Source organism: Biomphalaria glabrata, chromosome 3 (assembly GCF_947242115.1).
Source record: "Biomphalaria glabrata chromosome 3, xgBioGlab47.1, whole genome shotgun sequence".
Classification (NCBI taxonomy): Eukaryota; Metazoa; Mollusca; class Gastropoda; family Planorbidae; genus Biomphalaria; species Biomphalaria glabrata.
The window spans coordinates 25039790-25067580 of NC_074713.1; the positions used below are offsets into that span (position 1 = coordinate 25039790).

General features: G+C 38.7%; 1 protein-coding gene across 3 annotated transcripts in view; it reads right to left on the bottom strand.

Annotated features, from left to right (window-relative positions):
* The window catches only part of LOC106067020 (apoptosis-stimulating of p53 protein 1-like), a 102069-nt gene that overhangs the window by 68940 nt on the left and 5338 nt on the right, over window positions 1–27791 (bottom strand). The window contains exons 1-4 of one of the 3 annotated variants that reach the window (XM_056024138.1): window positions 20300–20731; window positions 16068–16311; window positions 11416–11563; window positions 9456–9587 (exon numbers count right to left, since the gene is read on the bottom strand). In XM_056024138.1, the coding sequence (XP_055880113.1) occupies window positions 9456–9587; window positions 11416–11563; window positions 16068–16160 (373 nt within the window). In that variant the 5' untranslated portion in view covers window positions 16161–16311; window positions 20300–20731. Of the gene's footprint in view, window positions 1–9455; window positions 9588–11415; window positions 11564–16067; window positions 16352–20299; window positions 20732–27791 lie in introns of those variants that run through there. The other 2 variants (XM_056024139.1, XM_056024140.1) reach the window with 2 other exon arrangements.

Here is a 27791-nt window from a genome sequence, read left to right on the forward strand (position 1 = left end):
ATAACTATTAGAACAGATCCAAGACAAACTAAGTATAACTATTAGAACAGATCCAAGAAGAACTAAGTATAACTATTAGAACAGATCCAAGACAAACTAAGTATAACTATTAGAACAGATCCAAGACAAACTAAGTATAACTATTAGAACAGATCCAAGACAAACTAAGTATAACTATTAGAACAGATCCTTATCGTTGTGATAGCCAGACATGCTGACTTAGAATTGATGAGGTAATGGACAGATTACAATTATGACTATGCTTACAAAAGTTTCATTGCATGGAGCAATTGTCGTCCAAGATATTTTGTTTGCGAGGGTGTGTGTGTGTGTGTGTGGGGGGGGGGGGTTCTTGAGTCTATAAATTTGCAGTTTCAAAGAGAAGGTCAAAAAACAGAATGAGGTTGTCGGCGTTACCATATAGTCACGTGCCAATGTTTTCCTTTTTCCGTTTCCGGAACATGTGTTACGTCATATCTCGGTAGTCTAAATATTTTCAGTGGCGTCACAAGGTGGTGCGTGAAGGGGGCACTGGTCGCACCCGGTGATGCTAAAATTAGAAAATGTGGGAAGCGGTTCACAAAACAAAATCCGTTCAGGCGATCTAAGATTTATTTGTCATGCCTCTGAATTGAAAACACTTTCAAACCAAACACAATAACTTATTGGAAGTTTCACTTTGATTAAGTATACAGAAGACTTGAGCAGATAATCAAATACTCGCGAGATCTTTTACAAAAATGTATTTTAATGTTTTATATGTAACACGCTAGCGAGATGTTTGGCCGAGTGGCCAAGGTGTTCGAATCCCGAATATAGCAGATTTGTATTTGCTGAGCGCCTCAACCTAGTACGGAAACTTTCCCCCAGATACCCCCCACCCCCACCCCACTGGTGTCACAAAAGAGATTGGACCAATGAGCTCTGAGCTATACATTAACGTTGCGCTACGCATAAGCAATTTAAAAAAAACAAAACAATATCAGTGCGTTGGTGCTGCTAGTCCATGGTGGATAACTAGAAATAGCTTTTTGATGTATCAGTGTCATTGGAAGTGTTTTTAAACTGTTTTTCAAATGGGAAAAAACATCATTCCGTGCACTTTTTGCAGCTCTGTAAAATCACATCTCTAAGCTTTCATATGTAGCAAAAAGTAATTTTTATCCTTAAGTTGGCAACAGTGATCATTCAAGTTTTAATTATATAGTGTCAATTTGAACATTTTCTGTCTACTCATTTCAAAATATCTTACAATCTTCCTTTTTTAAAAATAATTTCTTAAGTTGTTCCTTAAATTAATTATAGTACCCCAACATTTCGCCATCTCGCTTTATCTTCTTTAATGTTACTTTAATTTACTGCTTAAAGAATGAAAATTGGATCGTAATAAAAGTGTATACAGAGAACAAAAATTGATCGTGAAAACACAAACTATCACATAAATAATCACATAAACCTTAGGATAAACTTTCACATTAACAAACTCATAAACCTTTACATTAACTATCTCATTAATTTTCACTCAAAATTTTCACTCAAAGTACAATGTAAATTAAATTTAAAGCAGCAGGGATCAGATTATAGAAAGAATATAGACCACGAATCATAGATCAAGCAAATATGCCTATAGAGACTATTAGAGACCCTACACACCCGCGCGCATTTTTAGACACACAGATACACTTTTACTTTTTGGCAACAGAGAGAACAAATGTATCTATAGATATACATCAAATGTACAAAGCCGAGGCTGAAGAAAGCCTAATCGAGCTGTGTTACACAAATCACCTGCACATGTTTTCAGGTGATACACAAGATGTAATAGATACCAGATTGCAATCATAGGATGTACAATAGATGTATCGACCAGGATCACCACTAATTCGTCAGCTATTGCCGGTGAACCAAATGTCAGTCAGCCATTAGTCATTTTTCATGAACCCAATGTCGATGAAAAAAATGTCTGTGAACCAGTTGTCTCTTAACTAGTTGTCTGTGAACCAGTTGTCTGTTCACTAGTTGTCTGTGAACCAATTGTCTGTGAACTAGTTGTCTGTGAACAATTGTCTGTTAACTAGTTGTCTGTGAACCAGTTGTCTGTTAACTAGTTGTCTGTGAACCAGTTGTCTGTTAACTAGTTGTCTGTGAACCAATTGTCAGTGAACTAGTTGTCTGTAAACCAATTGTCTGTTAACTAGTTGTCTGTGAACCAGTTGTCTGTTAACTAGTTGTCTGTGAACCAGTTGTCTGTTAACTAGTTGTCTGTGAACCAGTTGTCTGTGAACCAATTGTCTGTGAACCCGTTGTCTGTGATCCAATTGTCTGTGAACCCGTTGCCTGTCAACCAATTGTCTGTGAACCAGTTGTCTGTGAACCCATTGTCTGTGAACCCGTTGTCTGTGAACCAATTATCTGTGAACCAATTGTCTGTGAACCAATTGTCTGTGTACCAATTGTCTGTGAACCAGTTGTCTGTGAACCAATTGTCTATGAACCAATTGTCTGTGAACCAATTGTCTGTGAACCAATTGTCTGTGAACCAATTGTCTGTGAACCCGTTGCCTGTGAACCAATTGTCTGTGAACCCGTTGTCTGTGAACTAATTGTCTGTGAACCAGTTGTCTGTGAACCAATTGTCTATGAACCAATTGTCTGTGAACCAGTTGTCTGTGAAACAATTGTATGTGAACCCGTTGCCTGTGAACCAATTGTCTGTGAACCAATTGTCTGTGAACCAGTTGTCTGTGAACTAATTGTCTGTGAACCCGTTGCCTGTGAACCAATTGTCTGTGAACCAGTTGTCTGTGAACCAATTGCCTATGAACCAATTGTCTGTGAACCCGTTGCCTATGAACCAGTTGTCTGTGAAACAATGGTATGTGAACCCGTTGCCTGTGAACCAATTGTCTGTGAACCAATTGTCTGTGAACCAGTTGTCTGTGAACCAATTATCTGTGAACCAGTTGTCTGTGAACCAATTGTCTGTGAACCCGTTACCTGTGAACCAATTGTCTGTGAACCAGTTGTCTGTGAACCAATGTTCTGTAAACCCGTTGCCTGTGAACCAATTGTCTGTGAACCCGTTGCCTGTGAACCAATTGTCTGTGAACCAATTGTCTGTGAACCAGTTGTCTGTGAACCCGTTGCCTGTGAACCAATCGTCTGTGAACCAATTGTCTGTGAACCAATTGTCTGTGAACCAATTGTCTGTGAACCAATTGTCTGTGAACAAATTGTCTGTGAACCCGTTGCCTGTGAACGAATTGTCTGTGAACCAATTGTCTGTGAACCAATTGTCTGTGAACCAATGTTCTGTGAACCCGTTGCCTGTGAACCAATTGTCTGTGAACCCGTTCCCTGTGAACCAATTGTCTGTGAACCAGTTGTCTGTGAACCCGTTGCCTGTGAGCCAATTGTCTGTGAACCAATTGTCTGTGAACCAGTTGTCTGTGAACCAATTGTCTGTGAACCAATTGTCTGTGAACAAATTGTCTGTGAACAAATTGTCATTGAACAAATTGTCTGTGAACCCGTTGCGTGTGAACCAATTGTCTGTGAACCAATTGTCTGTGAACCCGTTGCCTGTGAACCAATTGTCTGTGAACCAATTGTCTGTGAACCAATTGTCTGTGAACCAATTGTCTGTGAACCAGTTGTCTGTGAACCTATTGTATGTGAACCAATTGTCTGTGAAACAGTTGTCTGTGAACCAGTTGTCTGTGAACCAGTTGTCTGTGAACCAGTTGTCTGTGAACTAGTTGTCTGTTAACTAGTTGTCTGTGAACCAGTTGTCTGTGAACCAATTTTCTGTGAACCTATTGTCTGTGAACAAGTTGTCTGTTAACTAGTTGTCTGTTAACTAGTTGTCTGTGAACCAATTGTCTGTTAACTAGTTGTCTGTGAACCAGTTGTCTGTGAACCCGTTTCCTGTGAACCAAATGTCTGTGAACCAGTTGTCTGTGAACCAATTGTCTGTAAACCAGTTGTCTGTTAAATAGTTGTCTGTGAAACAGTTGTCTGTGAAAAAGTTGTCTGTAAACCAATTGTCTGTGAACCAGTTGTCTGTGAACCAATGTATATGAACCCGTTGTCTGTGAACCAATTGTCTGTGAACCAGTTGTCTGTGAACCCGTTGTCTGTGAACCAATTGTCTGTGAACCCGTTGCCTGTCAACCAATTGTCTGTGAACCAATTGTCTGTGAACCCGATGTCTGTGAACCAATTGTCTGTGAACCAGTTGTCTGTAAACCAATTGTCTGTGAACCAGTTGTCTGTTAACTAGTTGTCTGTTAACTAATTGTCTGTGAACCAGTTGTCTGTTAACTAGTTGTCTGTGAACCAGTTGTTTGTAAACCCGTTTCCTGTGAACCAATTGTCTGTGAACCAGTTGTCTGTGAACCAATTGTCTGTGCACCAGTTGTCTGTGAACCAGTTGTCTGTGAAACAATTGTATGTGAACCCGTTGCCTGTGAAACAATTGTCTGTGAACCAATTGTCTGTGAACCCGTTGTCTGTGATCCAATTGTCTGTGAACCCGTTGCCTGTCAACCAATTGTCTGTGAACCAGTTGTCTGTGAACCCATTGTCTGTGAACCCGTTGTCTGTGAACCAATTATCTGTGAACCAATTGTCTGTGAACCCGTTGCCTGTGAACCAGTTGCCTGTGAACCATTTGTCTAAGAACCCGTTGCCTGTCAACCAATTGTCTGTGCACCAGTTGTCTGTGAACCTATTGTCTGTGAACCCGTTGCCTGTGAACCAATTGTCTGTGAACCCGTTGCCTGTGAACCAATTGTCTGTGAATTAGTTGTCTGTGAACCAATTGTCTGTGAACCAGATGCCTGTGAACCAATTGTCTGTGAACCAGTTGTCTGTGAACCAATTGTCTGTGAACCCGTTGCCTGTCAACCAATTGTCTGTGAACCAATTGTCTGTGAACCAATTGTCTGTGTACCAATTGTCTGTGAACCAGTTGTCTGTGAACCAATTGTCTATGAACCAATTGTCTGTGAACCAGTTGTCTGTGAAACAATTGTATGTGAACCCGTTGCCTGTGAAACAATTGTCTGTGAACCAATTGTCTGTGAACCAGTTGTCTGTGAACCAATTGTCTGTGAACCAGTTGTCTGTGAATCAATTGTCTGTGAACCCATTACCTGTGAACCAATTGCCTGTGAACCAGTTGTCTGTGAACCAATTGTCTATGAACCAATTGTCTGTGAACCAGTTGTCTGTGAAACAATTGTATGTGAACCCGTTGCCTGTGAACCAATTGTCTGTGAACCAATTGTCTGTGAACCAGTTGTCTGTGAACCAATTGTCTGTGAACCAGTTGTCTGTGAATCAATTGTCTGTGAACCCGTTACCTGTGAACCAATTGTCTGTGAACCAGTTGTCTGTGAACCAATGTTCTGTAAACCCGTTGCCTGTGAACCAATTGTCTGTGAACCAATTGTCTGTGAACCCGTTGCCTGTGAACCAGTTGTCTGTGAAACAATTGTATGTGAACCCGTTGCCTGTGAACCAATTGTCTGTGAACCAATTGTCTGTGAACCAGTTGTCTGTGAACCAATTGTCTGTGAACCAGTTGTCTGTGAATCAATTGACTGTGAACCCGTTACCTGTGAACCAATTGTCTGTGAACCCGTTGCCTGTGAACTATTTGTTTATGAACCATTGTAGAGTAAACTAAGAAACAAAGGTATAGATCTAGTAGTTGTTGAGAGATCCATTTTTAGCAAAGGGCTAAATATATGTCTAGTCAAGCCGCAATAGCGATCCAGAACTTTGGAGTGGAGGTGGGGGCGATTTTTTTCCAAACGATAACGTCCAGTAAACTCTAACCCTATGCATAAACGCACGCACGCGCACACACACACACACATTTATATCAACGCACTCTGTCTATGTGGTACAATTGTTGAACACGTTACTTCTCCCATTCCCTAGCTCGAATGTCTGTCTATATGGTACAATTATTGAACACGTTACTTCTCCCATTCCCTAGCTCGAATGTCTGTCTATATGGTACAATTATTGAACACGTTACTTCTCCCATTCCCTAGCTCGAATGTCTGTCTATATGGTACAATTGTTGAACACGTTACTTCTCCGATTCCCTAGCTCGAATGTCTGTCTATATGGTACAATTATTGAACACGTTACTTCTCCCATTCCCTAGCTCGAATGTCTGTCTATATGGTACAATTGTTGAACACGTTACTTCTCCCACTCCCTAGCTCGAATGTCTGTCTATATGGTACAATTGTTGAACACGTTACTCCTCCCATTCCCTAGCTCGAATGTCTGTCTATATGGTACAATTATTGTACACGTTACTACTTCCATTCCCTAGCTCGAATGTCTGTCTATATGGTACAATTGTTGAACACGTTACTTCTCCCATTCCCTAGCTCGAATGTCTGTCTATATGGTACAATTGTTGAACATGTTACATCTCCCATTCCCTAGCTCGAATGTCTGTCTATATGGTACAATTATTGAACACGTTACTTCTCCCATTCCCTAGCTCGAATGTCTGTCTATATGGTACAATTGTTGAACACGTTACTTTTCCCATTCCCTAGCTCGAATGTCTGTCTATATGGTACAATTGTTGAACACGTTACTTCTCCCATTCCCTAGCTCGAATGTCTGTCTATATGGTACAATTATTGTATACGTTATTTCTCCCATTCCCTAGCTCGAATGTCTGTCTATATGGTACAATTGTTGAACACGTTACTTCTCCCATTCCCTGGCTCGATTGTCTGTCTATATAGTACAATTATTGAACACGTTACTTCTCCCATTCCCTAGCTCGAATGTCTGTCTATATGGTACACTTATTGAACACGTTACTTCTCCCATTCCCTAGCTCGAATGTCTGTCTATATGGTACACTTATTGAACACGTTACTTCTCCCATTCCCTAGCTCGAATGTCTGTCTATATGGTACACTTGTTGTACACGTTACTTCTCCCACTCCCTAGCTCGAAAGTCTGTCTATATGGTACAATTGTTGTACACGTTACTTCTCCCACTCCCTAGCTCGAATGTCTGTCTATATGGTACAATTGTTGAACACGTTACTTCTCCCACTCCCTAGCTCGAATGTCTGTCTATATGGTACACTTATTGAACACGTTACTTCTCCCACTCCCTAGCTCGAATGTCTGTCTATATGGTACAATTATTGAACACGTTACTTCTCCCATTCCCTAGCTCGAATGTCTGTCTATATGGTACAATTGTTGAACACGTTACTTTTCCCATTCCCTAGCTCGAATGTCTGTCTATATGGTACAATTGTTGAACACGTTACTTCTCCCATTCCCTAGCTCGAATGTCTGTCTATATGGTACAATTATTGTACACGTTACTTCTCCCACTCCCTAGCTCGAATGTCTGTCTATATGGTACAATTGTTGAACACGTTACTTCTCCCACTCCCTAGCTCGAATGTCTGTCTATATGGTACAATTATGGAACACGTTACTTCTCCCACTCCCTAGCTCGAAAGTCTGTTTATATGGTACAATTATGGAACACGTTACTTCTCCCACTCCCTAGCTCGAAAGTCTGTCTATATGGTACAATTATGGAACACGTTACTTCTCCCACTCCCTAGCTCGAATGTCTGTCTATATGGTACAATTGTTGAACACGTTACTTCTCCCACTCCCTAGCTCGAATGTCTGTCTATATGGTACACTTATTGAACACGTTACTTCTCCCACTCCCTAGCTCGAATGTCTGTCTATATGGTACAATTGTTGAACACGTTACTTCTCCCATTCCCTAGCTCGAATGTCTGTCTATATGGTACAATTATTGTACACGTTACTTCTCCCATTACCTAGCTCGAATGTCTGTCTATATGGTACACTTGTTGTACACGTTACTTCTCCCACTCCCTAGCTCGAAAGTCTGTCTATATGGTACAATTGTTGAACACATTACTTTTCCCATTCCCTAGCTCGAATGTCTGTCTATATGGTACAATTGTTGAACACGTTACTTCTCCCGTTCCCTAGCTCGAATGTCTGTCTATATGGTACAATTATTGTACACGTTACTTCTCCCATTCCCTAGCTCGAATGTCTGTCTATATGGTACAATTGTTGTACACGTTACTTCTCCCACTCCCTAGCTCGAATGTCTGTCTATATGGTACAATTGTTGAACACGTTACTTCTCCCACTCCCTAGCTCGAATGTCTGTCTATATGGTACAATTATGGAACACGTTACTTCTCCCACTCCCTAGCTCGAAAGTCTGTTTATATGGTACAATTATGGAACACGTTACTTCTCCCACTCCCTAGCTCGAAAGTCTGTCTATATGGTACAATTATGGAACACGTTACTTCTCCCACTCCCTAGCTCGAATGTCTGTCTATATGGTACAATTATTGAACACGTTACTTCTCCCACTCCCTAGCTCGAATGTCTGTCTATATGGTACAATTATGGAACACGTTACTTCTCCCACTCCCTAGCTCGAATGTCTGTCTATATGGTACAATTATTGAACACGTTACTTCTCTCACTCACTAGCTCGAATGTCTGTCTATATGGTACAATTATTGAACACGTTACTTCTCCCACTCCCTAGCTCGAATGTCTGTCTTTATGGTACAATTATTGAACACGTTACTTCTCCCATTCCCTAGCTCGAATGTCTGTCTATATGGTACAATTATCGAACACGTTACTTCTCCCACTCCCTAGCTCGAATCAAGTTGACATTTTACACAATTATTTCTTTTACCTGACGACACAAGAATCAATTATAAAATATTTACCAGTTAGTTATTAGTAGTAATTAATTATTTTGTTTGGTATCGAACAAAGGAAAGAAATTGTAGTTGACATATTTGGCGGTATAAGTTGAATGACTCACCTTATACTTAAAAGTTTCAAACAAACAACAGATAGCTAGGAAACCTATTTTCATAAGCACTTCGCTGGCGCAATGGCTAGCTCTCGATCTCAAATTGAAGCCGTACACCTTATATATATATATATATATATATATATATATATATATATTAAGCATTTAAAAAGCAATCACGGCAACTTTAACAAAAAGCTCATTTCTTTCTCAATTTTCTCCCTCCCTTCCCAACTGGTCTAAACAAGCGATAGGATCATAGCGCATTTACAAAGCTAAAAGCATGACACTACGCCAAACAAAAACAATTGGTAAAAAATATTTCTAATCACACAGATATATTATTGTTAGTCTAGATCTATTAACAATTGAATTATATGACTGATCCAAACTAATTGATACAATTACACTTAATATAAGCTTTGTTTGTTGTTTTTTTTTTTTTCAAAATGTTTTTTTTTTAATTTTCTTGTTAAACTAAAATATTTTTTTTTGGTCATCAGTCCCTTCCATGTAGTAGGCCCTAACCCATGGCTATTAGTTTACGGTTTTTACTGACCTTCCAGCTCGGGTGGGGGCCACTCAGCGTGCTGGCTGTAGTACCTTAATAAAAAGTTGAGCGGAGAGCCGCTGTTGTTCCAGATCTGATATAAGAAAGTGAAGGCGTTGTCCCCTTCTTGTAAAATGTATTCTGCAAGTAGAGACAAAAAAAATACCATACTTTAGAGCAGCTCATGGAAGATTCTTATCCTCTTATCTTATAGTTTACAGACGTTAAGTCAAAAAAGAAGATAATTACGTCCTACGCATTTCATGTGTCAATCTAGTCATGCATGATAATCAATGCCTTAAACTCTGCTAAGTCGTTGGTTTTCCTGGCTGATTCAGGCAACACATTCCATTCTCTAATGGCACTGTGGAAGAAGGAGCAATTGTACAAATTTATTCTAACGTATGGAATAAGAAATGTGCCTCTATCTTTGTGTCTGAGTATTTCATTAGGTTTTTATTTTTCTATTTGTAAAATATCGTTTAGTGTTTTATGTATTAAAGCTATTGTACTTTTTATTTTACTAATGGTATTGCTCTGATCAAATTGAAATATTCGATTATTAATCTCACTGTTCTATTTTGCATTAGTTCTAGTTTCTTTATGTTTTCTTGAGGAAACCTAATCAGAGGTTCTAATATTGGCTTAACTAAAGTTAAATAGCATTTTGGTTTTATGTTCTTTTTTTATTTGTAGAAATCTCTTTTAATAAAACCTAATGTTTTGCTTGATTTTTTAAAATAATTTTATCAATATGGGGATTCCTGATAACTTTTCATTGATTATTAGTTTTTTTACACCAACATATTTTGAGTTTTAAGTCAGTGTGTCTGAATGATTTTTTTAATTAAAGCATGTCATTATAAATTTGTAGACCTTTCCGTTGTCGGTGGGACAGTGGCGCATCTCTTGCAAGAGTGTCCGCAGCTCCGAGAGCTGCGGGATAGTTTGTCTGTAGAGTCAGTTGACCTGTATGGGAGCTTAAAGGCACTACGCCTAACAGCTGTTATAGGTTTAGTTTAATCGGGAATTTGACGAGACTATAAATAGACTATTTTAGACGGAACTAGGGAATTATGGGATATTAACTGAATAGGAATGATGGGAACTGAACGGTTAAGATTAGTAGAAGAACGACTCACTCCTCTTTAATGGCGAGACTTTAGTAGAACTGTTGACATTTGGACTGTACCCCTTCGTTTTGGATTAAATATTATTTATCAAGTTATATACCGTTTTATCAAGTCATTTATACAAGTTACTATATGTTGTTTTGGTTGAAAGCGAACTCCATGATTTATTAAGAAGACTTCATTTAGACCTAGATCTAGTTTATAATTATTACTAAAACAACCACAACACAGCAAAGTTTCTCGCCAAGGCTCCACGTGAGGACTAGCCCTTCCAGCCTTGCTACCAAATAGAGTTTATCTCAGGTGTATCAATGTAATGAACCACATTAAACTTGATGCTACACGAGGGACTTTTAAAACCTTTTACTGCATAGTCAAACAATCGAATCGAATGCTGTTGAAACTCAGGTCTTTGGTATGTAGTTCCGAACAGCTGGTACAACTAAACCGACGTGGGCGTTGATGTAGAATTTGAACTAAAAATAGAACAAGCTTCTTTTAGATTATATTTTTTTAAAATAAATATACACAGATTTAATTTGAAAGTCGATGTATGTAAATAACTCAAAAAATCACTTCACGTCTCAACGGTCTCACGTCTCATCGGTCTCACGTCTCTTGATTGGTCTCCCCTCTCTTCAACGTTTACACCCCTATTCATGAACTTGAACTACGACAGACAGCCTCGTGATTTCATCAGAATCTCTTCAGCATACACAACCCAACCGTTCGCCCACCTTTTCTCATGGTTACATCAGAAACAAACACCCCATAACAAGTATAAAGATCGATAACGTAAAGCACTTTGCACACGTCAGTATGAGTTATAAACGTACCCGTGTCTCCAGCCACTGCCACCAGGTAGCCTTCGCCTCGGACCGGATCCCGGACACAATCCAGCACATCGGAAACTGTGGTCTCTGGAGTTAGGGGCACCTCGATGCTTGTCCCGTGGTTCTCGCTGGTGTATACCCAGATTGACGTCTGCGAGAAATAAGAGAGATGTTTACTTCATTTTTCTTGCCGTATTCACAAACTGTTGGATACATTCTCTTCCATGATATACAAATCACAAGTTAAAAAAATGACACGAAAGACTGTAAAAAGAAACAATGTTTAAACATGCATAGGGATTCCAATCCTGGATGCTATTCGTGAGGCGTGAGAACCGCTGACAGTATAGTGGAGAAAAAAATGATTTAAAAAAGAGAAAAAGAAACAAAAATAAAGGAAAGAAAAGAACATTTCAATTTCATGAGCTGTATGGAATGGACTGAGTCAATGTAAAACTCTTGAAATGTGTCATCAAATGAAAGTATTTTGTCTTCCCAAGAGACACACATGTGACACAATGTTATATTTAGATGACATATATTGAAAGAGTTTACTGTATTCATAAATGGCGGAAAGGTGGCCAGAGATAAAATGCTTGTCTTACAAAACCGAAAAAGGGTTGGGGGGTAGGGCGGTTAGTTGGTCAAAACTAGGAATATGAATTTCGTTCGTTGTTTTTGTGCCCGCCTCTCAGGCCAATCAATTCTGATGATTACCTGACATTAGGACAGTGGAAAGTGAAGGCGGAAGGTCATTGTGTTGGCTACATTACACCCTCGTTAACCGTCGGCCATAAAATCGAAGAGCTGTAAACCTTGTTTTACTAAAAAGTAATTAAAAAGTAAAAATTCGGGAAAATTCAGTTTCCCATAATATTCTTGGAAATAGATAAATTAGGTCATCTCATCTGAACGGATGCGAACAAATACCGGGAGAGCACATATTCTACTCACGGATGACGCGTGAAAAGGAGGGAAGGGGCAGGGGCGGACTGGGTATCAAAATCGGCCCGGGCATTACCATATAAACCGGCCCACAAATTACATGTCATATATTTTCGGTGTGGGAGGGGGGGATTTTAACCCCCCTCCGCAATTTATATATATATATATATATATATATATATATATATATATATATTAGTGTGTTTATAGTGTATATGTAATTAATCTTCATTACATTCTTATCTTTCATTCTTTTAAACGTTTTTTCTACCCTAGAATACTCTCTTCCTATAATTAATGAAAGGCAATAGACACCGCCAAATGACAGCTAGGGAGTCTGGGGGAGCGCTGTAAGCTCCCCCAGTAGGTTTCGTTATTTTAAGTTATCTACAATGCAATTAGCCTGCTACTCTTCCGCTAAAAAAATCAAAAACTAAATCTTCTATTCACTGGAGTCTAGCGACTGGTAGAAAATGGTAAAATGCTTTAGTTTTGTATTGTAGGGGGGGGGGGAACCACAAAAACCCTTTTGGCTACGCTCATTAAGTTTGGTGACTGTAGTTGGCTTAAGTTGGCTGCACTGGAGAAGTAAGTAAAGTTTCCCTTTCAGACAATGAGATCTGAGGCCAGTGATGGTTTGAACTCCTCCCCTCTCGTCTACCCCCATGTGTTGTATCATAGGTGTAAGCCTAATTCTATTCAAAATATATAAAGTTTTATAACGCATCGAAAACTGGATGTATGCTTTCGTAGGCTTATATAATGTATTCTATTTATACATGTATGTAGTTTGAAAACTATAAACACTAAAATAGCAGTCTTAATGAGATTCAAACTTTTTGGTATTACTTATAGATTACAGAACAGACGTTTCTTCAAAAAAATAAAATAATTAGGTCCTACGCATTTTATGTGTCAATCTAGTCATGCATGTTGATCTGTGACTTAAAATATGCTAAATCATTGGTTTTCCTGGCTGACTCAGGCAACCCATTCCTTTAAAGTGGTATCACCACAAATACAAAACTAGGGGTCTATCGAGCCGTCATCCTCCCTACATTGCTCTATGCCTCAGAAACATGGATAGTGTACAGTTAACATGCAAAGAAACTGAATCACTTCCACATGACATGTCTGTGAAAAATACTGAATGTCAAATGGCAAGACAAAATACCAGATACTGAAGTCCTTCAAAGAGCGGGTCTGCAAAGCATCCACACAATCCTGATGCAGTCCCAGCTGCGATGGGCAGGACACGTATGCAGAATGAAAGACCACCGCATCCCTAAACGACTCTTGTATGACCAACTAAGCGAAGGAAAGCGCTCGCAAGGTGGTCAAAGAAAGCGCTTCAGGGACACCCTCAAAGCTTCTCTGAAGGCGTTCAGCATAGACCCATCCACCTGGGAGACAGAGGCACATGACAGAGCATCATGACGTCGCGCTGTGAAAACGCACAGGTTGCTGAGGAAAAGAGAACAATGCTGGCTGAAGAAAAACGCCAGAGAAGAAAAGCAAGGCCAATGTCACTAGCTCCAGCTGGAATAACCTGCATCACATAGATCTCACCAGCCACACGAGGAGACATAAAACCCCAGTGCAAAGCCCTCAGCCCCCTGGATGACAAAGTGGTCATAATCGAACTACGATGGACGAACTATATATGAATATATTATTTAAAATATAAATGATTCTAAATCTCCTTTCATTAAATATCGGATGTGACAGCGCTATATAAATTATTTTAATTATTGTAATAATTTTCATTATTAATGACTTCATACAAAGCATAAGTTTGCCATTAATCATAGAGGTATAGAAACTGATTTAGATCTAGATTTATGTTTTAATTAAATAATATATTTTTTTGTAAGTCTTAAGTGTAGTATTTTTAGATCTATGTTATTACAAATAAACAACAAAAGACTTACTTTTTCTTTTCAAATCGCAGAAAGTAGAACTTTATACCCATATTGAGCTATGAATAAGTTAGGTGGTTTGCAATTTCGCGGCTGTGTGTATGTGTTTGTTAATTTCTATTAAGTTTTGTTAAAGAGCTAATTGTCTCCCCTTTTGCCGCGTTAAATAAATGTTTTCTAACTTAACCTCTCCCATCCCTCTTTTTCGTTAACTTTCAATGGACCCATTAAAAAACGGGTGAGGGAAGGAGCAAAACAAAAATGGGAGTGCCATCAAAGGTCCATGCCGACCAGCAAAATGATCAGGCCAAACACAGTCTCGAAGACATCAAAGTAGTGTTGAAGGCCATGCCGCCCGTGCATAGCAGAAAGTACGGTCTAACGTTTTACAAATGATAATACGTACAGTGTATAGTGTAATTCTTAAAATTATATTCTTGTTGAATTTCAAACAAAATTAATTGTAATAATAATTTACAAAAAAAAAACAAGAAAACGTGTTCGGGCCTTTGTGTCTTGCTGCTGTCACTTTTGTTTTTAAGTTGATTTTTTTTCTTTGGTCGCGACCAGACCGGCCCATTTGGTACCGGCCCACCGGGCATTTGCCCGTTTGCCCATATAGCCAGTCAGCCCCTGGGAAGGGGTGAGTCGTTGTAAGAGCAAGAAGAACTGTGCTGTCATTAGTGAATAAAAAAAAAAGTGAAAGCTGGACAAGAATATCTCACGTGTGTAGCCAGTTCTAGTTTAAATCTTAGTTTTCTACTGCTGAACATTAGATCAAACAAATGTGCGCCGATGTTGCACTTAATTTTTTTTTTTTTAAGGGCGTTACCACGGACGCCTGACACAAGAGAGATTACTCGACCAAAAGATGAATGTTTGCGATTATTTCATCTTGACACTCATCTCCTGAGATAACACTTGCGTTTCTTATGAACGAAATAATTGTATCAAGGGAAATAACTGGCTTGTTTTTGGTTGATACTTACCAAGCCTCGCTACTCTAACTTTAGTACATTTTTTTTTTTAATTTACTAAATACTCGGTAGTAGAACATGGAAAAGAAGTAGTATTTTTTTTTTGTCTTTTTTTTTTAAATTAATGGAAATCCGTGTTTTAAGATAGTGTGAGAGAAAGGGGAAAGGGAGAGAGTCAGAGAGAATGAAAGAAAGTTAGAGGGAAGGAGACGGAGAGAGTGAGCCTCTTAAAGTCGGTACAGAAACCACAATGCCAGCGAAGTGCTAATGAAAATAGAAGGTTTCATAGTTATCTATTGTTAGTTTCAAAACGTTTAAAAGCGACAACCTAATTCTTTACACAAAGTATAAAGGGGACTTATACAACCACATCTGTCAAGTACAATTTTTTTCCTTTATTCGATACGAAACAAAATTATTAATTATCAAGACTGAACTAAATGATTGTTAGTTGTTTGTTTTTTTTTAAAACTGATTCTTGGTTTGTAAGAGACAAGAACTAATTGTGCACAATGTTCTCCGATAATGGGTGTGGAAGTCTTGCAGAACTAACTCGTATAAAGTATATCAACCTTCTGGTAGGGAGACTACCGGGACAAGATCAAATGAGCCCGATAAATAATAGGCCGATACACTAGAAAATGGTAAGAGAATACTGATGACAGGTTAGCTGTGGAGCTGAGTCATCGGTTCCTGTTTTCTAAAATGTGCATCCAAAAGTTGGAGTGCATGTCCTGGATTTGTAAGTAATTGTAAAGTTCTTAAAACCAATGTGTACGTCTAAGAACAAGTGTGTATCTCACACAGAGCATACCTTCTTACTCTCTGCATTGTCTTCCCCTGATTTCTCCTCCGTCACGCATGAGACGTCTTCCTGGCCAGATTTAGCAACAACTGCAAAATACATTAGCGTGGCTATGTACCTTGTCTTTCTGCTTGTAGGATTCTCGGTCTATGTTTTACATGCTTGTGTACTCCAGGACACGACCATACCGATACAATTGTCTATCCACTAGTTTCAAAATATTGATGTCTTTATGAAGACAATCACAACATTTCTTGGTTTAAAAAGTATATTTAAATTCATTATTCCAAGTAAAGTCATTCGCGGTGGGGAAATTTGAAATTAAGAGTGTTGCTTATATTAAAGAATATTTTATTATTTATTTTTAATTTACTTTTGTATATAGCAATAAGCAATAAGCAATCTCAGTGCGCTCTGGTCCAATCTCTTTTGTGAACCCGTGAGGAGAGGGGGGGGGTATCTGGGCGAAAGTTTCCGTGCTACCTTGAGGCGCTCTGCAAATACAATTTAGCTCTAGTCGGGATTCGAACTCGAGAGCCCTTTGATAGGTAGCCAAGCGCCACTCAGCCACACATCCCACTCATGTATGGCATGTAAATAAATAAAAAGAGTGCTACACATTGACTTTACAAATTATTTCAATTTGTTGTTTTTTAATTTTCTTGTTTTTCGTTGGGCTTTTTTTTTTTTGTGTGGACAAAAGGGTTAGGGGGGGGGGGGAGAATGAAAAAGAGATGAAGTGAGAAACAGAAAAAAGAAAGAAAGGGAGACAATAGAGAGAGAGAGAGAGAGACAGGGAGTGAGAGAGAGGGGGGAGAGAGACAGGGAGCGAGAGAGAGGGGGAGAGAGACAGGGAGAGAGAGAGACACGGAGAGAGAGAGACAGGGAGAGAGAGACAGGGAAAGAGGGAGAGAGAGACAGGGAAAGAGGGAGAGAGAGACACGGAGAGAGAGAGACAGGGAGAGAGAGACAGGGAACGAGGGAGAGAGAGACAGGGAACGAGGGAGAGAGAGACAGGGAAAGAGGGAGAGAGAGACAGGGAGAAAGAGAGAGAAAGGGAGAGAGAGAGAGAGAGACAGGGAGAGAGAGACAGGGAAAGAGGGAGAGGGAGAGAGAGAGAGAGAGAGTAAAGGTGTCAAAATTTAGGTGAAGGAAACAAAAAGATTAAGACATAGAGTGCTAAAGCAAAGAGTGAGAGCTGCTGAAAGAGAAAGAAGGACAGAGTAAAAAGAAAACAAGATGGGGGCAAAACAAAAAAAGAGAGAAAAGAAGAAACGAAAAATAGTGTGAAAAAAAAAAAGAATGAGATCATGAAAGAGGAATATAGAGGGAACCAGGAAATGGATTGAGAGAGATTCTGAAAGATGAGAGAGAAAGAGCAGGAGAAATAGAGAAAAAAAAGCAAGAGAGAGAGGGCATAAAAGAGAGAGAGAGTGAAAGAGCAAGAGAGAGAGAGAGAGAGATAGAGTAGAAGAGAGTGAACGAGTATGTGTTACAAGTGGTTGAACTGCTCACATTGTACTCAAAGAAAACCAGGTAAACGTGCAGACTACAGGTAAGATGATCTAGATCTATTGTGGCACAGTAGAGCATGCAAGGAGAATCTCTCACAATTGAACTCGACGTTACATCTCCAGCCCAACCCCGTCATTTACTCTTTCACCTTCCACCTACTGCGCAATCCTGTAATCTATCTCCACATACTTGTGTCTAAGCGGGGGGTCTTATACATACTGATTGCCAAAGCGATCATTTAAGCCCAACAGTGTGAGTGAACTAAAGCTACCACCTGATATATACACCACACCAAGATAATAATACAAGCTGGCATATAGATTTGTTCATTATAGTGAAACATTGATTGAAAGCCAAGTTAATATTGGAATTGACTGTTGCACATTGAACTGAGTTATAAATCAAGAGTTGATTCGAAGAACACTGTCGCTATTCAATCAGTTTCTAGAAAACTTGATTTTATATACATTGAGTCAGGAGCTGATAGCTACTCCCTACTTCTAAATGCATCTAAAAACTTATCTCGTTTCGGTCTGCGAGAAAAAAAAAGAAAAGTAATCTTGAGAATTCATTCTTACAACAGACAATGATTCACATTTCTCTTTTTATACCAGAATACGTTACTCTGTATCATTAATGATTAAATAATATGTTGATTATATTCTGTGTTGAAGTGTATTGTATCAGGTGGGTACATGTTCAAGTTTTAAAGTAATTACGGATTCGAATTGCCAAACACTTTTGGGGTAAAAAAACAAAACAAATATAAAAAAGACAGAAACGTATCCAGCACTGAACATGCGTTTAAAATAGGCCAAAGCTGAAAGTCTTGTCTTAAAGGAACCTACGGGATTCTATTTTGGGACAAAATGCCAACGCATCTTAAGTGCGTTCTGCCTGATATATCCAATGTCACAAGTCAATTACATCCCTTTAATTATCTAATTACAGGACAATGACAAAATTGCGGAAGCGACCTAAAGCACGTGGTGTAAAACAACAGCAGCAGCAGCAAGATCTCGTGATTTAACTTCAAAACAGGTGCAGGAAACAGGGTTAAAAGTGGGTCACTCACTTTCGTCTGATGGGGAAATGGATAGCCTGGCCTACATAAAATGTATATTTGGAGAGTAGGCCTACTGAAAACCGTTTCTCACAAGACTCGAAGTTACACGTTTGAAACTTGCTTTAACTAATCCTGTGTTAACTGTGTCTGAAGTTATAATTAATGGACGCTATTAAAATGTATCATTTGATAAGTACAGTGAATGTGCACACATATAATATCGAGTCAAACAACCCAGCAAACACAAAACCTTCTCCACTGATACTTTCAGCAGGCAGTGACTCTTGTTATCTTTGAACTACTGCACAGCTTTAAGATACAGGCTTAAGATACGCGACAGGCGACTGAGTTGGGGGCCTATGAGGGGGTCACAGTGTCTCAGTAACAATTGCATACCCTGCAACGTTCATTCCAAACATAAGTCATTAATGAGAGAGAGAGAGGGTGAAAAGAGAAAGAGAGAGAGAAAGAGAGAACAAAAGAAAGATAGAGAGGAAGACAGCGAGAAATAAAGAGAGAGAGACAGACAGACAGACAGAAATAAACAGAGGCTTTCATATTGATTGATGTCAGATAAAAGTCTATGCACTTCAGATCTTAGTTACTGAAAAAAAAAAAGATGAAAGTTTTTGTTCTTGATTTTAAAAACAAAACAACTTTTCTAAATGGGTTAAATCTTTTTTTTTAATCATATATGCCAGTGAATATAGAGTATGAAAACTATGAATGTAAATGTCGCTGTTGTATTGTATGCTGCTAGTCTATCATATGTGCAACGGCTACGTATGGTCTTCAGAAAGCGCGCCCATCTGTTTCCTTGGTCATCGATTGACTAGCAGGGTGTCATGTGACCAGCACAACGACCAAAACGCCTTTACTTCCTCAACTTGTGTCAGGTACTCATTAGAGTTGGCGGACTAAGGGGCGTCCTGACAATTTCAAAATTTAAAGTACCAGCCTTCACCGAGATTCGAATCGAGACCCTTCGAATCAAAAGCTTGTAATATTTTTTTGTATTTTCGAAAAAATAATTTTTGAGAACTAGCAGTATTTTAATAATGAATACACATTATTTTCAAAAACAAAAAAATTCCCCTGTTTTGGAGAGCATCAAGAAGGCATCATAATCCCTAGCTACGCTACTGGCCCACACCCCCACCCCGTGACGCCGCTGATGGTTCAACTACAGAGCAAATAAATGATAAGTAGCGTGTGATGGTGGGTGGCATAAACAGATTGCCCACCTATCAAAGGCACTCGAGTTCGAATCCTAACTCGAGCTGAATCGTTTGCTGATCGCATAAAGGCAGCACGGAAACCTACTCCCTGATTGACCCAGATATTCCTCCCCTGTTTACAAAAGAGATTGGACCAAGTTATAGAATGAAAAATGCGCTATATAAATACAACTTTAAAAAGTAAATGGTTAAACAATATCAAAAGGTTAAAAACGACTTATGACAGTAACACCGCTTGAACTACTTGAACAGAGAATAAAAGCGTTTCTTATTCCCTACACAGGGATAAACACTTGCACGTTACGTTTTCCTTTGAAACGGCAGTCAACAATAAAATGATTGATCTGAACTAATGAGTAAACGAAACAAATCATTAAACATATAATTTAAACATCCCACAATGAATGTCTAGATAAACACACTCATTTCTTTCAGGAAGCGACCATCTTTTTTGTAAAGGTTGTCTCTTGAAGATAATGTGAGAGATAATATCCCATCTCACTGAAATATGAACTGAAATAATCTGGTGTATCTGTAATTTTGTAAACCATTATGCAACACATCCACTAGATATTTGATATCATTATCCATTGAAGAATGTTCAGACGATATGCATTAAGTGTAAGAATATTTGAATCCCGTGAGGCATACGGCCTTTAGTATCTCAATATCCAAGGAAAGACAACTCGGGTGGTAGTTCACTTTTGTCTCTTATGATAATTAAAATAATTCATATCAGTAAGTTCACGAGTCTGATAAACTTTATCAATGACAATACCAGATGAATTAAAATGTGCTTCTATTCTTAGCCGTTTATAAACATGTTTAAGTATTGATCAACCGTCTCTTGCCATTGGTCAGTTCGGTCGTCTGCCTTCAAAGTCACATATGAATGAAACGAAATCTTGTTTGAACTGCTTGTAAAAGGGGGAGACAAAACTTATTTTCCCCTTTCTTTTGTGAAATATACAGTGTCGGGAAGGTAGATCTGCTTTGTGTGTAGAGTATGCAATGGGCTACACACATACTTACATACATGTGCTGTGTACCTCTTACAACGACACACGGAGTTACACGCAAACGTTGACACACACACACAGAAAAATATGAAAGGGAAAGAACTCATTGGTCCGTACATTCTTTTCCTTGACTTTAAATTGGCTGATTTATCAACTCATTGGTCCGTACATTCTTTTCCTTGACTTTAAATTGGCTGATTTATCAACTCATTGGTCCGTACATTCTTTTCCTTGACTTTAAATTGGCTGATTTATCAACTCATTGGTCCGTACATTCTTTTCCTTGACTTTAAATTGGCTGATTTATCAACTCATTGGTCCGTACATTCTTTTCCTTGACTTTAAATTGGCTGATTTATCAACTCATTGGTCCGTACATTCTTTTCCTTGACTTTAAATTGGCTGATTTATCAACTCATTGGTCCGTACATTCTTTTCCTTGACTTTAAATTGGCTGATTTATCAACTCATTGGTCCGTACATTCTTTTCCTTGACTTTAAATTGGCTGATTTATCAACTCATTGGTCCGTACATTCTTTTCCTTGACTTTAAATTGGCTGATTTATCAACTCATTGGTCCGTACATTCTTTTCCTTGACTTTAAATTGGCTGATTTATCAACTCATTGGTCCGTACATTCTTTTCCTTGACTTTAAATTGGCTGATTTATCAACTCATTGGTCCGTACATTCTTTTCCTTGACTTTAAATTGGCTGATTTATCAACTCATTGGTCCGTACATTCTTTTCCTTGACTTTAAATTGGCTGATTTATCAACTCATTGGTCCGTACATTCTTTTCCTTGACTTTAAATTGGCTGATTTATCAACTCATTGGTCCGTACATTCTTTTCCTTGACTTTAAATTGGCTGATTTATCAACTCATTGGTCCGTACATTCTTTTCCTTGACTTTAAATTGGCTGATTTATCAACTCATTGGTCCGTACATTCTTTTCCTTGACTTTAAATTGGCTGATTTATCAGATAGGTCTCGATCATTTTCTTTATTTACATTCTTTTCATCCCATAAAAAGAACAGGCTCCACAAATACACACGAACAAATACACACACACACACACACACATATATGTAGGAAGAGAATAATTTGAAGTCAGTTAGGGCCGGCCCTAACAATTGCAGGGCCCTATGCGAAACGGGTTGCGCGGGGCCCAGTCTGGGTAGGGATAAGGATAATATGTGAAAATTAAGATTTAGTATTAGAAAATAAATTCGTCTTTGCATTTTATTCATTATTTACAAAGTACAAAATCACGATCAAATTAACTTTACGAGCCTTGCGTGTAGCGAAGTCATACATGAAGTAGATCATCAAAATACTGTTTCCTACATAGATCATGCTCAATAGCAATAGCAAGTATTGCTAAATTGTTCAGTCTATCTTCGTGAATTGTTGACCTCAAGTAATTGAATGACACCCCAATATGTTGATTTCGTCTATTTTTCAGGAGATTTTTATGAGCCCGTGGAAAATCAGGAGGCGGATTGAATCCTGTAATATAAGTTATAATGGTTTAATTTAATAATATGCGTTTAGAATTAGAGCGGGGCCTATGAAATGCGGGGCCCACAGCGGCCGCATAGGTTTCAGTGGCCAAAGACCGGCCATGTAGTCATTGAATCAGCCATCGGACCTCAGGTCAAAAACATTATAATGCCAATTAAGTCTCAAAACACGCATCGATATAGTTAGTAAAGTGAGAGTTTAGCGTCGGCACTTGGGTACACAGGTTCGGCTGCTGGGGGGGGGGGGCGATGTGTTATGAAACAGGCAATTAACATCCAGACTATCATTTAAAAAGTTATCATTCGTAGTATAGGTAATAGATGTGTGTCTTTAAAGAAGTGATATGTTTAATAAAAACCAACAGCCTCTTCTCGCCTTACGAAATGGACGAATATAAACTTTTGCCGATTATGGTGTCTCTCTACTTTTGGATATTTTCATAAATGGAGGCAAAGCCATTAATAACAAACGTTTTGGTGTATCCGGTGTACAGAAAGCGGAAGTATTTATAAGCGTAGTATTTAAATAAACCACGAGGAACCACAATGTACAGTGAACGTTAATAGAGCCCACTCTCTAACGAATGGTCTCAGCCCAATCATCACCCATTGAGGTCAGCGGCGGTGTCAAAAGCAGGGATGTGTGATCGCACATACTGGCAGGAAAAGAAGCTGAATATCTTTCACCTCCGTTAAGGCGGATTTTTAAAATAAGATGGCAAAGATAAAATAACCAATTTTAAGTGCAGCAAAGAGCAGGCTGCAAGGACAACTGCTCTGTTATTAGCAGTAGACGCCTTAACTGACTTGGTCATGTTCACAGAATGCTACAAAGGTCGACTTCCTAAAGACATTCTGTATGTTGATCTAACAGAAGGCAGGAGAGCCGCTGGTTGCCCACTTTTAAGGTATACTAATGTATGTATGACATGAAGCTCTTCAACACCATCAGTTGGGAAAATGAGGCACTGGATAGATCCAGATGGAGAGCAATCATAATTGAAAGGTCCTGGAGTGCAGGTGGCGTACACACCAGAAGTTGAAAGAAGGTTGAAAGTGCTATAGCGTCTGGTGATTACAGATGCTCAACTTGTGTCCTCAGCTGTGTGGTAAAGATTGGGCTCTTTAGTCACATAGTGATGAGAAGTTGCAAAGGGTAAAGATTGTCTCTCGAGACGTAAAATGCCACAGGAAAGTGAATTGACATTATTACAAGGCTTATATCAAGTCTGTCTGTCTATTTTGTAAAAGATTGTACACATTATTTCTTCCACAACTATTCTCGGATCGAGTTTAAACTTTGCAAAAAAAAAAAAAAATATTCATTGCATTGGCATAGACAAGACATGAATCAATAAAGAAAAATTAACCCATTAGCTAATTAATTACTGGTCATTATTTTTGACACCATCAAGGAAAATAAATCCTTCAGTATTCACAGTATGGCTAAATATATAGGGTTTGGTCCCCTTTCATATGTGTACTCGTTATTTTTCACACATCAATTTTCGGAACAATTTGAAACTTCCAACAGTTATTTATTGTACCTAACATCAAATGAATCAATTCAAAAATTAAAAAGTTAGTCAATTTATTTATTTATTTTTGGTAATTAATTATTTTGTTTGTTATCAAATAAGGGAAGTAGCTTCTACATTATTGAGTGATATAGTTGTATGATAAGCTTTGATTTAAAAAAAAGGATTTGTATATTTTTTTTTTTTGTTAATGTATTTCAGAATCTCCCATTTTTGTTTTCTTTAACTTCTACCCTATCGTCCCCACAATATCAATGTCTGTTCTTTTCCTCTCTTTCTGCATTCTTGGTCAGCCTAAATGAAATCTTTACAATCAGTTCAACTTTAAAGAGAACATTATTGGGATGAACTTGTTCTCAATAAAGACAAAAACAGATTAGGATCTGGGAACATATATTATAAAGTAGTTGCAATAAAGACTGTTTCTCCTGTTATAAGCTGACTTGGCTGTCCATGTCTTCAAAGAATCTGTCTTCACCGTCTCCCCTTACCTTAAACCACAATGCCGTATTTCGTAGCACCTAAGACTGGGGGGGGGGGGGATCTCTCATAAGTGGTGTGTTTACATCTTGTAAACTTGAGGTTTTGTCTCGACTACGTATCACGGGCCAAATAAACAAGTCTCCGGCCAGAAACGAAAAGAGCCGAAAAAAAAAGTCTGTCTGAGAAAAAAGAAACGACCGAAGGTACAGAAAGACCTGCCATTCAACAGCTGTACTCTGTGACCTTTGGTAGTGTAAAGGTCAGGCTGTACTAGTGAGAAACCTAGTCAATCAAAGAATAGCTGAACCCTCTCACCACACTTTACTCGCACTACTCAATCAAATTAGATAGGTCAGTGATGCCCTATCTACAACCCACAGGCTATATCCAGCCCTGAGGCGTGGTGCTCCACGCCAGGCTGAAAATTTCTGCCCACGATGAATGATGAAGCCACAGAGACGTAAGATGTGAGACATTTTGTTTAAGGGCATGAGGCCCTTGACTCGTCTGACTTCCCCAAAAGGCATATCCCTCGGGTCAAACATCTGAGTCATGGCCACTTTCTTGTATGATTGCTAACCTTGAACGCGAACTGCAGAACTAAAGAAGAGGACCATAGATTGAGATGCTATAGAAGGGATCTATGTAACCCCTACAAAGATCGAGTCATAGATTGAGATGCTATAGAAGGGATCTATGTAAACCCCTACAAAGATCGAGTCCTAGATTGAGATGCTATAGAAGGGATCTATGTAACCCTTACAAAGATCGAGTCATAGATTGAGATGCTATAGAAGGGATCTATGTAACCCTTACAAAGATCGAGTCCTGGATTAAGATGCTATAGAAGGGATCTATGTAACCCTTACAAAGATCGAGTCCTAGATTGAGATGCTATAGAAGGGATCTATGTAACCCTTACAAAGATCGAGTCCTAGATTGAGATGCTATAGAAGGGATCTATGTAACCCTTACAAAGATCGAGTCATAGATTGAGATGCTATAGAAGGGATCTATGTAACCCTTACAAAGATCGAGTCCTAGATTGAGATGCTATAGAAGGGATCTATGTATCTCCTTACAAAGATCGAGTCCTAGATTGAGATGCTATAGAAGAATCTATGTATCTCCTTACAAAGATCGAGTCATAGATTGAGATGCTATAGAATGGATCTATGTAACCCTTACAAAGATCGAGTCATAGATTGAGATGCTATAGAAGGGATCTATGTAACCCTTACAAAGATCGAGTCATAGATTGAGATGCTATAGAAGGGATCTATGTATCCCTTACAAAGATCGAGTCATAGATTGAGATGCTATAGAAGGGATCTATGTAACCCCTACAAAGATCGAGTCATAGATTGAGATGCTATAGAAGGGATCTATGTAACCCCTACAAAGATCGCATCACAAATGAGGAAATTCGGAACAGGATCACAGTGGCATTTGGGACCGAAGATGACCTGGTGATCATGTCAAAAAACTAAAACTAAAACTTTATTGCAATATCACAAGATCCTTAGGGTTCGCAATGACCTTTCTTTGGGGAACAGTACCAGGAGAAAGAAATGAAATATATATATATATATATATATGTCTGTAAATGGATCAAACCCAAGACCAATAACTGTATACCGAGGTGTCTCTACTCTTATGGTCCATTATTGTTTTAAATTTGCATAAATGACCAATAGAACGATATGTGTGGTTGTAGTAGCACAAGATTGTGAACTTAAACAAGAATCAAATTAGTTTAAGAGTAAAAAATAAAATGTAAAAAAAATAAATAAAGCAGCCAAAACCTATTTTTCTTATTCATATAAACTCAAGAATCTAGATTTTATGATGAATATGTGAAAATACAAAACTCAATTAAGGAATCAAAATTTTTAAAAATAATTTTAACACATTAAATAAATAAGAATAACGGCAATTCCTCCTAGAGTCTAGAGCGACTACTTTTCTCTTAATAACTATTAAATTGTAGATATGAAAAAGAAAATGAAAATTTTTAAACTGCGCCAGTTTTTTCCAGTGTGACCAACGAGATAGTAATTCTTTTCCACAAGATCTACATCAATATCTGATCAACTATCGAATTTCTAGGAAAATTGTTAGATTGGTTTTCGGTATCCGTTTCCGGGTTCTTCCCACTCACTCACCCAAAATGTTTTCACACAAAGGTTTCAGTTAATACATGGGTATTTAAAAAAAAAAGCTTTTTAACACCAAAAATCGTTAAAAAACTAACACTAGCATAAGCCTACCCAAAACAGAGTCGTGAGTTTTATCACACATTTTGACAGTAAAGAATACGGATGTATAGATAAATGAATTATTTCTATAATCTCTATTCAACTCGTACCCTCGTGGAAACTAAAACATAAAACCTTCATGGTGGAAAATTCTGGGTGGACACGGATCTCGAAAACAGCTCTAACGACGTAATTAGAACCTATTAGTAATTTATAAGATAACTATCCTCTTACCTTAAACTGTTGTTATCAATTTCTGTCTAAACATAACAACTTTACGGATATTCATTAAACGTGTGCCATAAATCAAGCTACCTTACTTGTATTAGCGATGTAGACCTATCCTATTGTTTGCATTTGTGCTTTCTTTATTGAAGAGTTTCGTGTTAAACTCAACAATGTCAAGGACGTTAAATCGAACTGTTGTCAACTCAATAAATATCTCAATGCGTAGAGGTTGATCTTCGAATCAAATCTCTTTTAGTACCGATAAGTTTAAAGTCGTAGAAAGAGAGTTTCCATCAAGCTCTGGCTAGAATTAAAAAAAAACAGAAATGAAAAAGTGGTTTGGGTGCTGGGACAAAATCCCCCATGGTGGAGTCTATGAGTGCACGAGGCGCCCTGACCGCACTTCCCCGTGGTGGAGTCCATGAGTGCAGGAGGCGCCCTGACCACACTTCCCCGTGGTGGAGTCTATGAGAGCAGGAGGCGCCCTGACCGCACTTCCACGTGGTTAAGACTGTCCAGGCCTGAGCCACTGTCCTGTTGGCTCATATTTCTCGCGGCTATGCCCAAATTTTGATTCACGGTTCTCCCGCTGCGGGGAAGTAGAGGAAACCGTGCCCTCATATTGTTTTTGACTGCCCCAGACTTGCTGATCTCCGTCTTGTCAGGTCTGGGAAACACAAAAATTCTCGACCTGTATTGTGACATGTATGCACTACGCAAAACAGCAGGCTTTCTATCTAGGGCTTTTGCAAGAGAGGATTTGAGCCTCTCAAGCCCTCACTCAAATGGAGTTTGATGATGATGATAGAAAGAAAGTGGAAACCTCTCCCCCACCCTCCATATTGAAATTATTTTGAGATA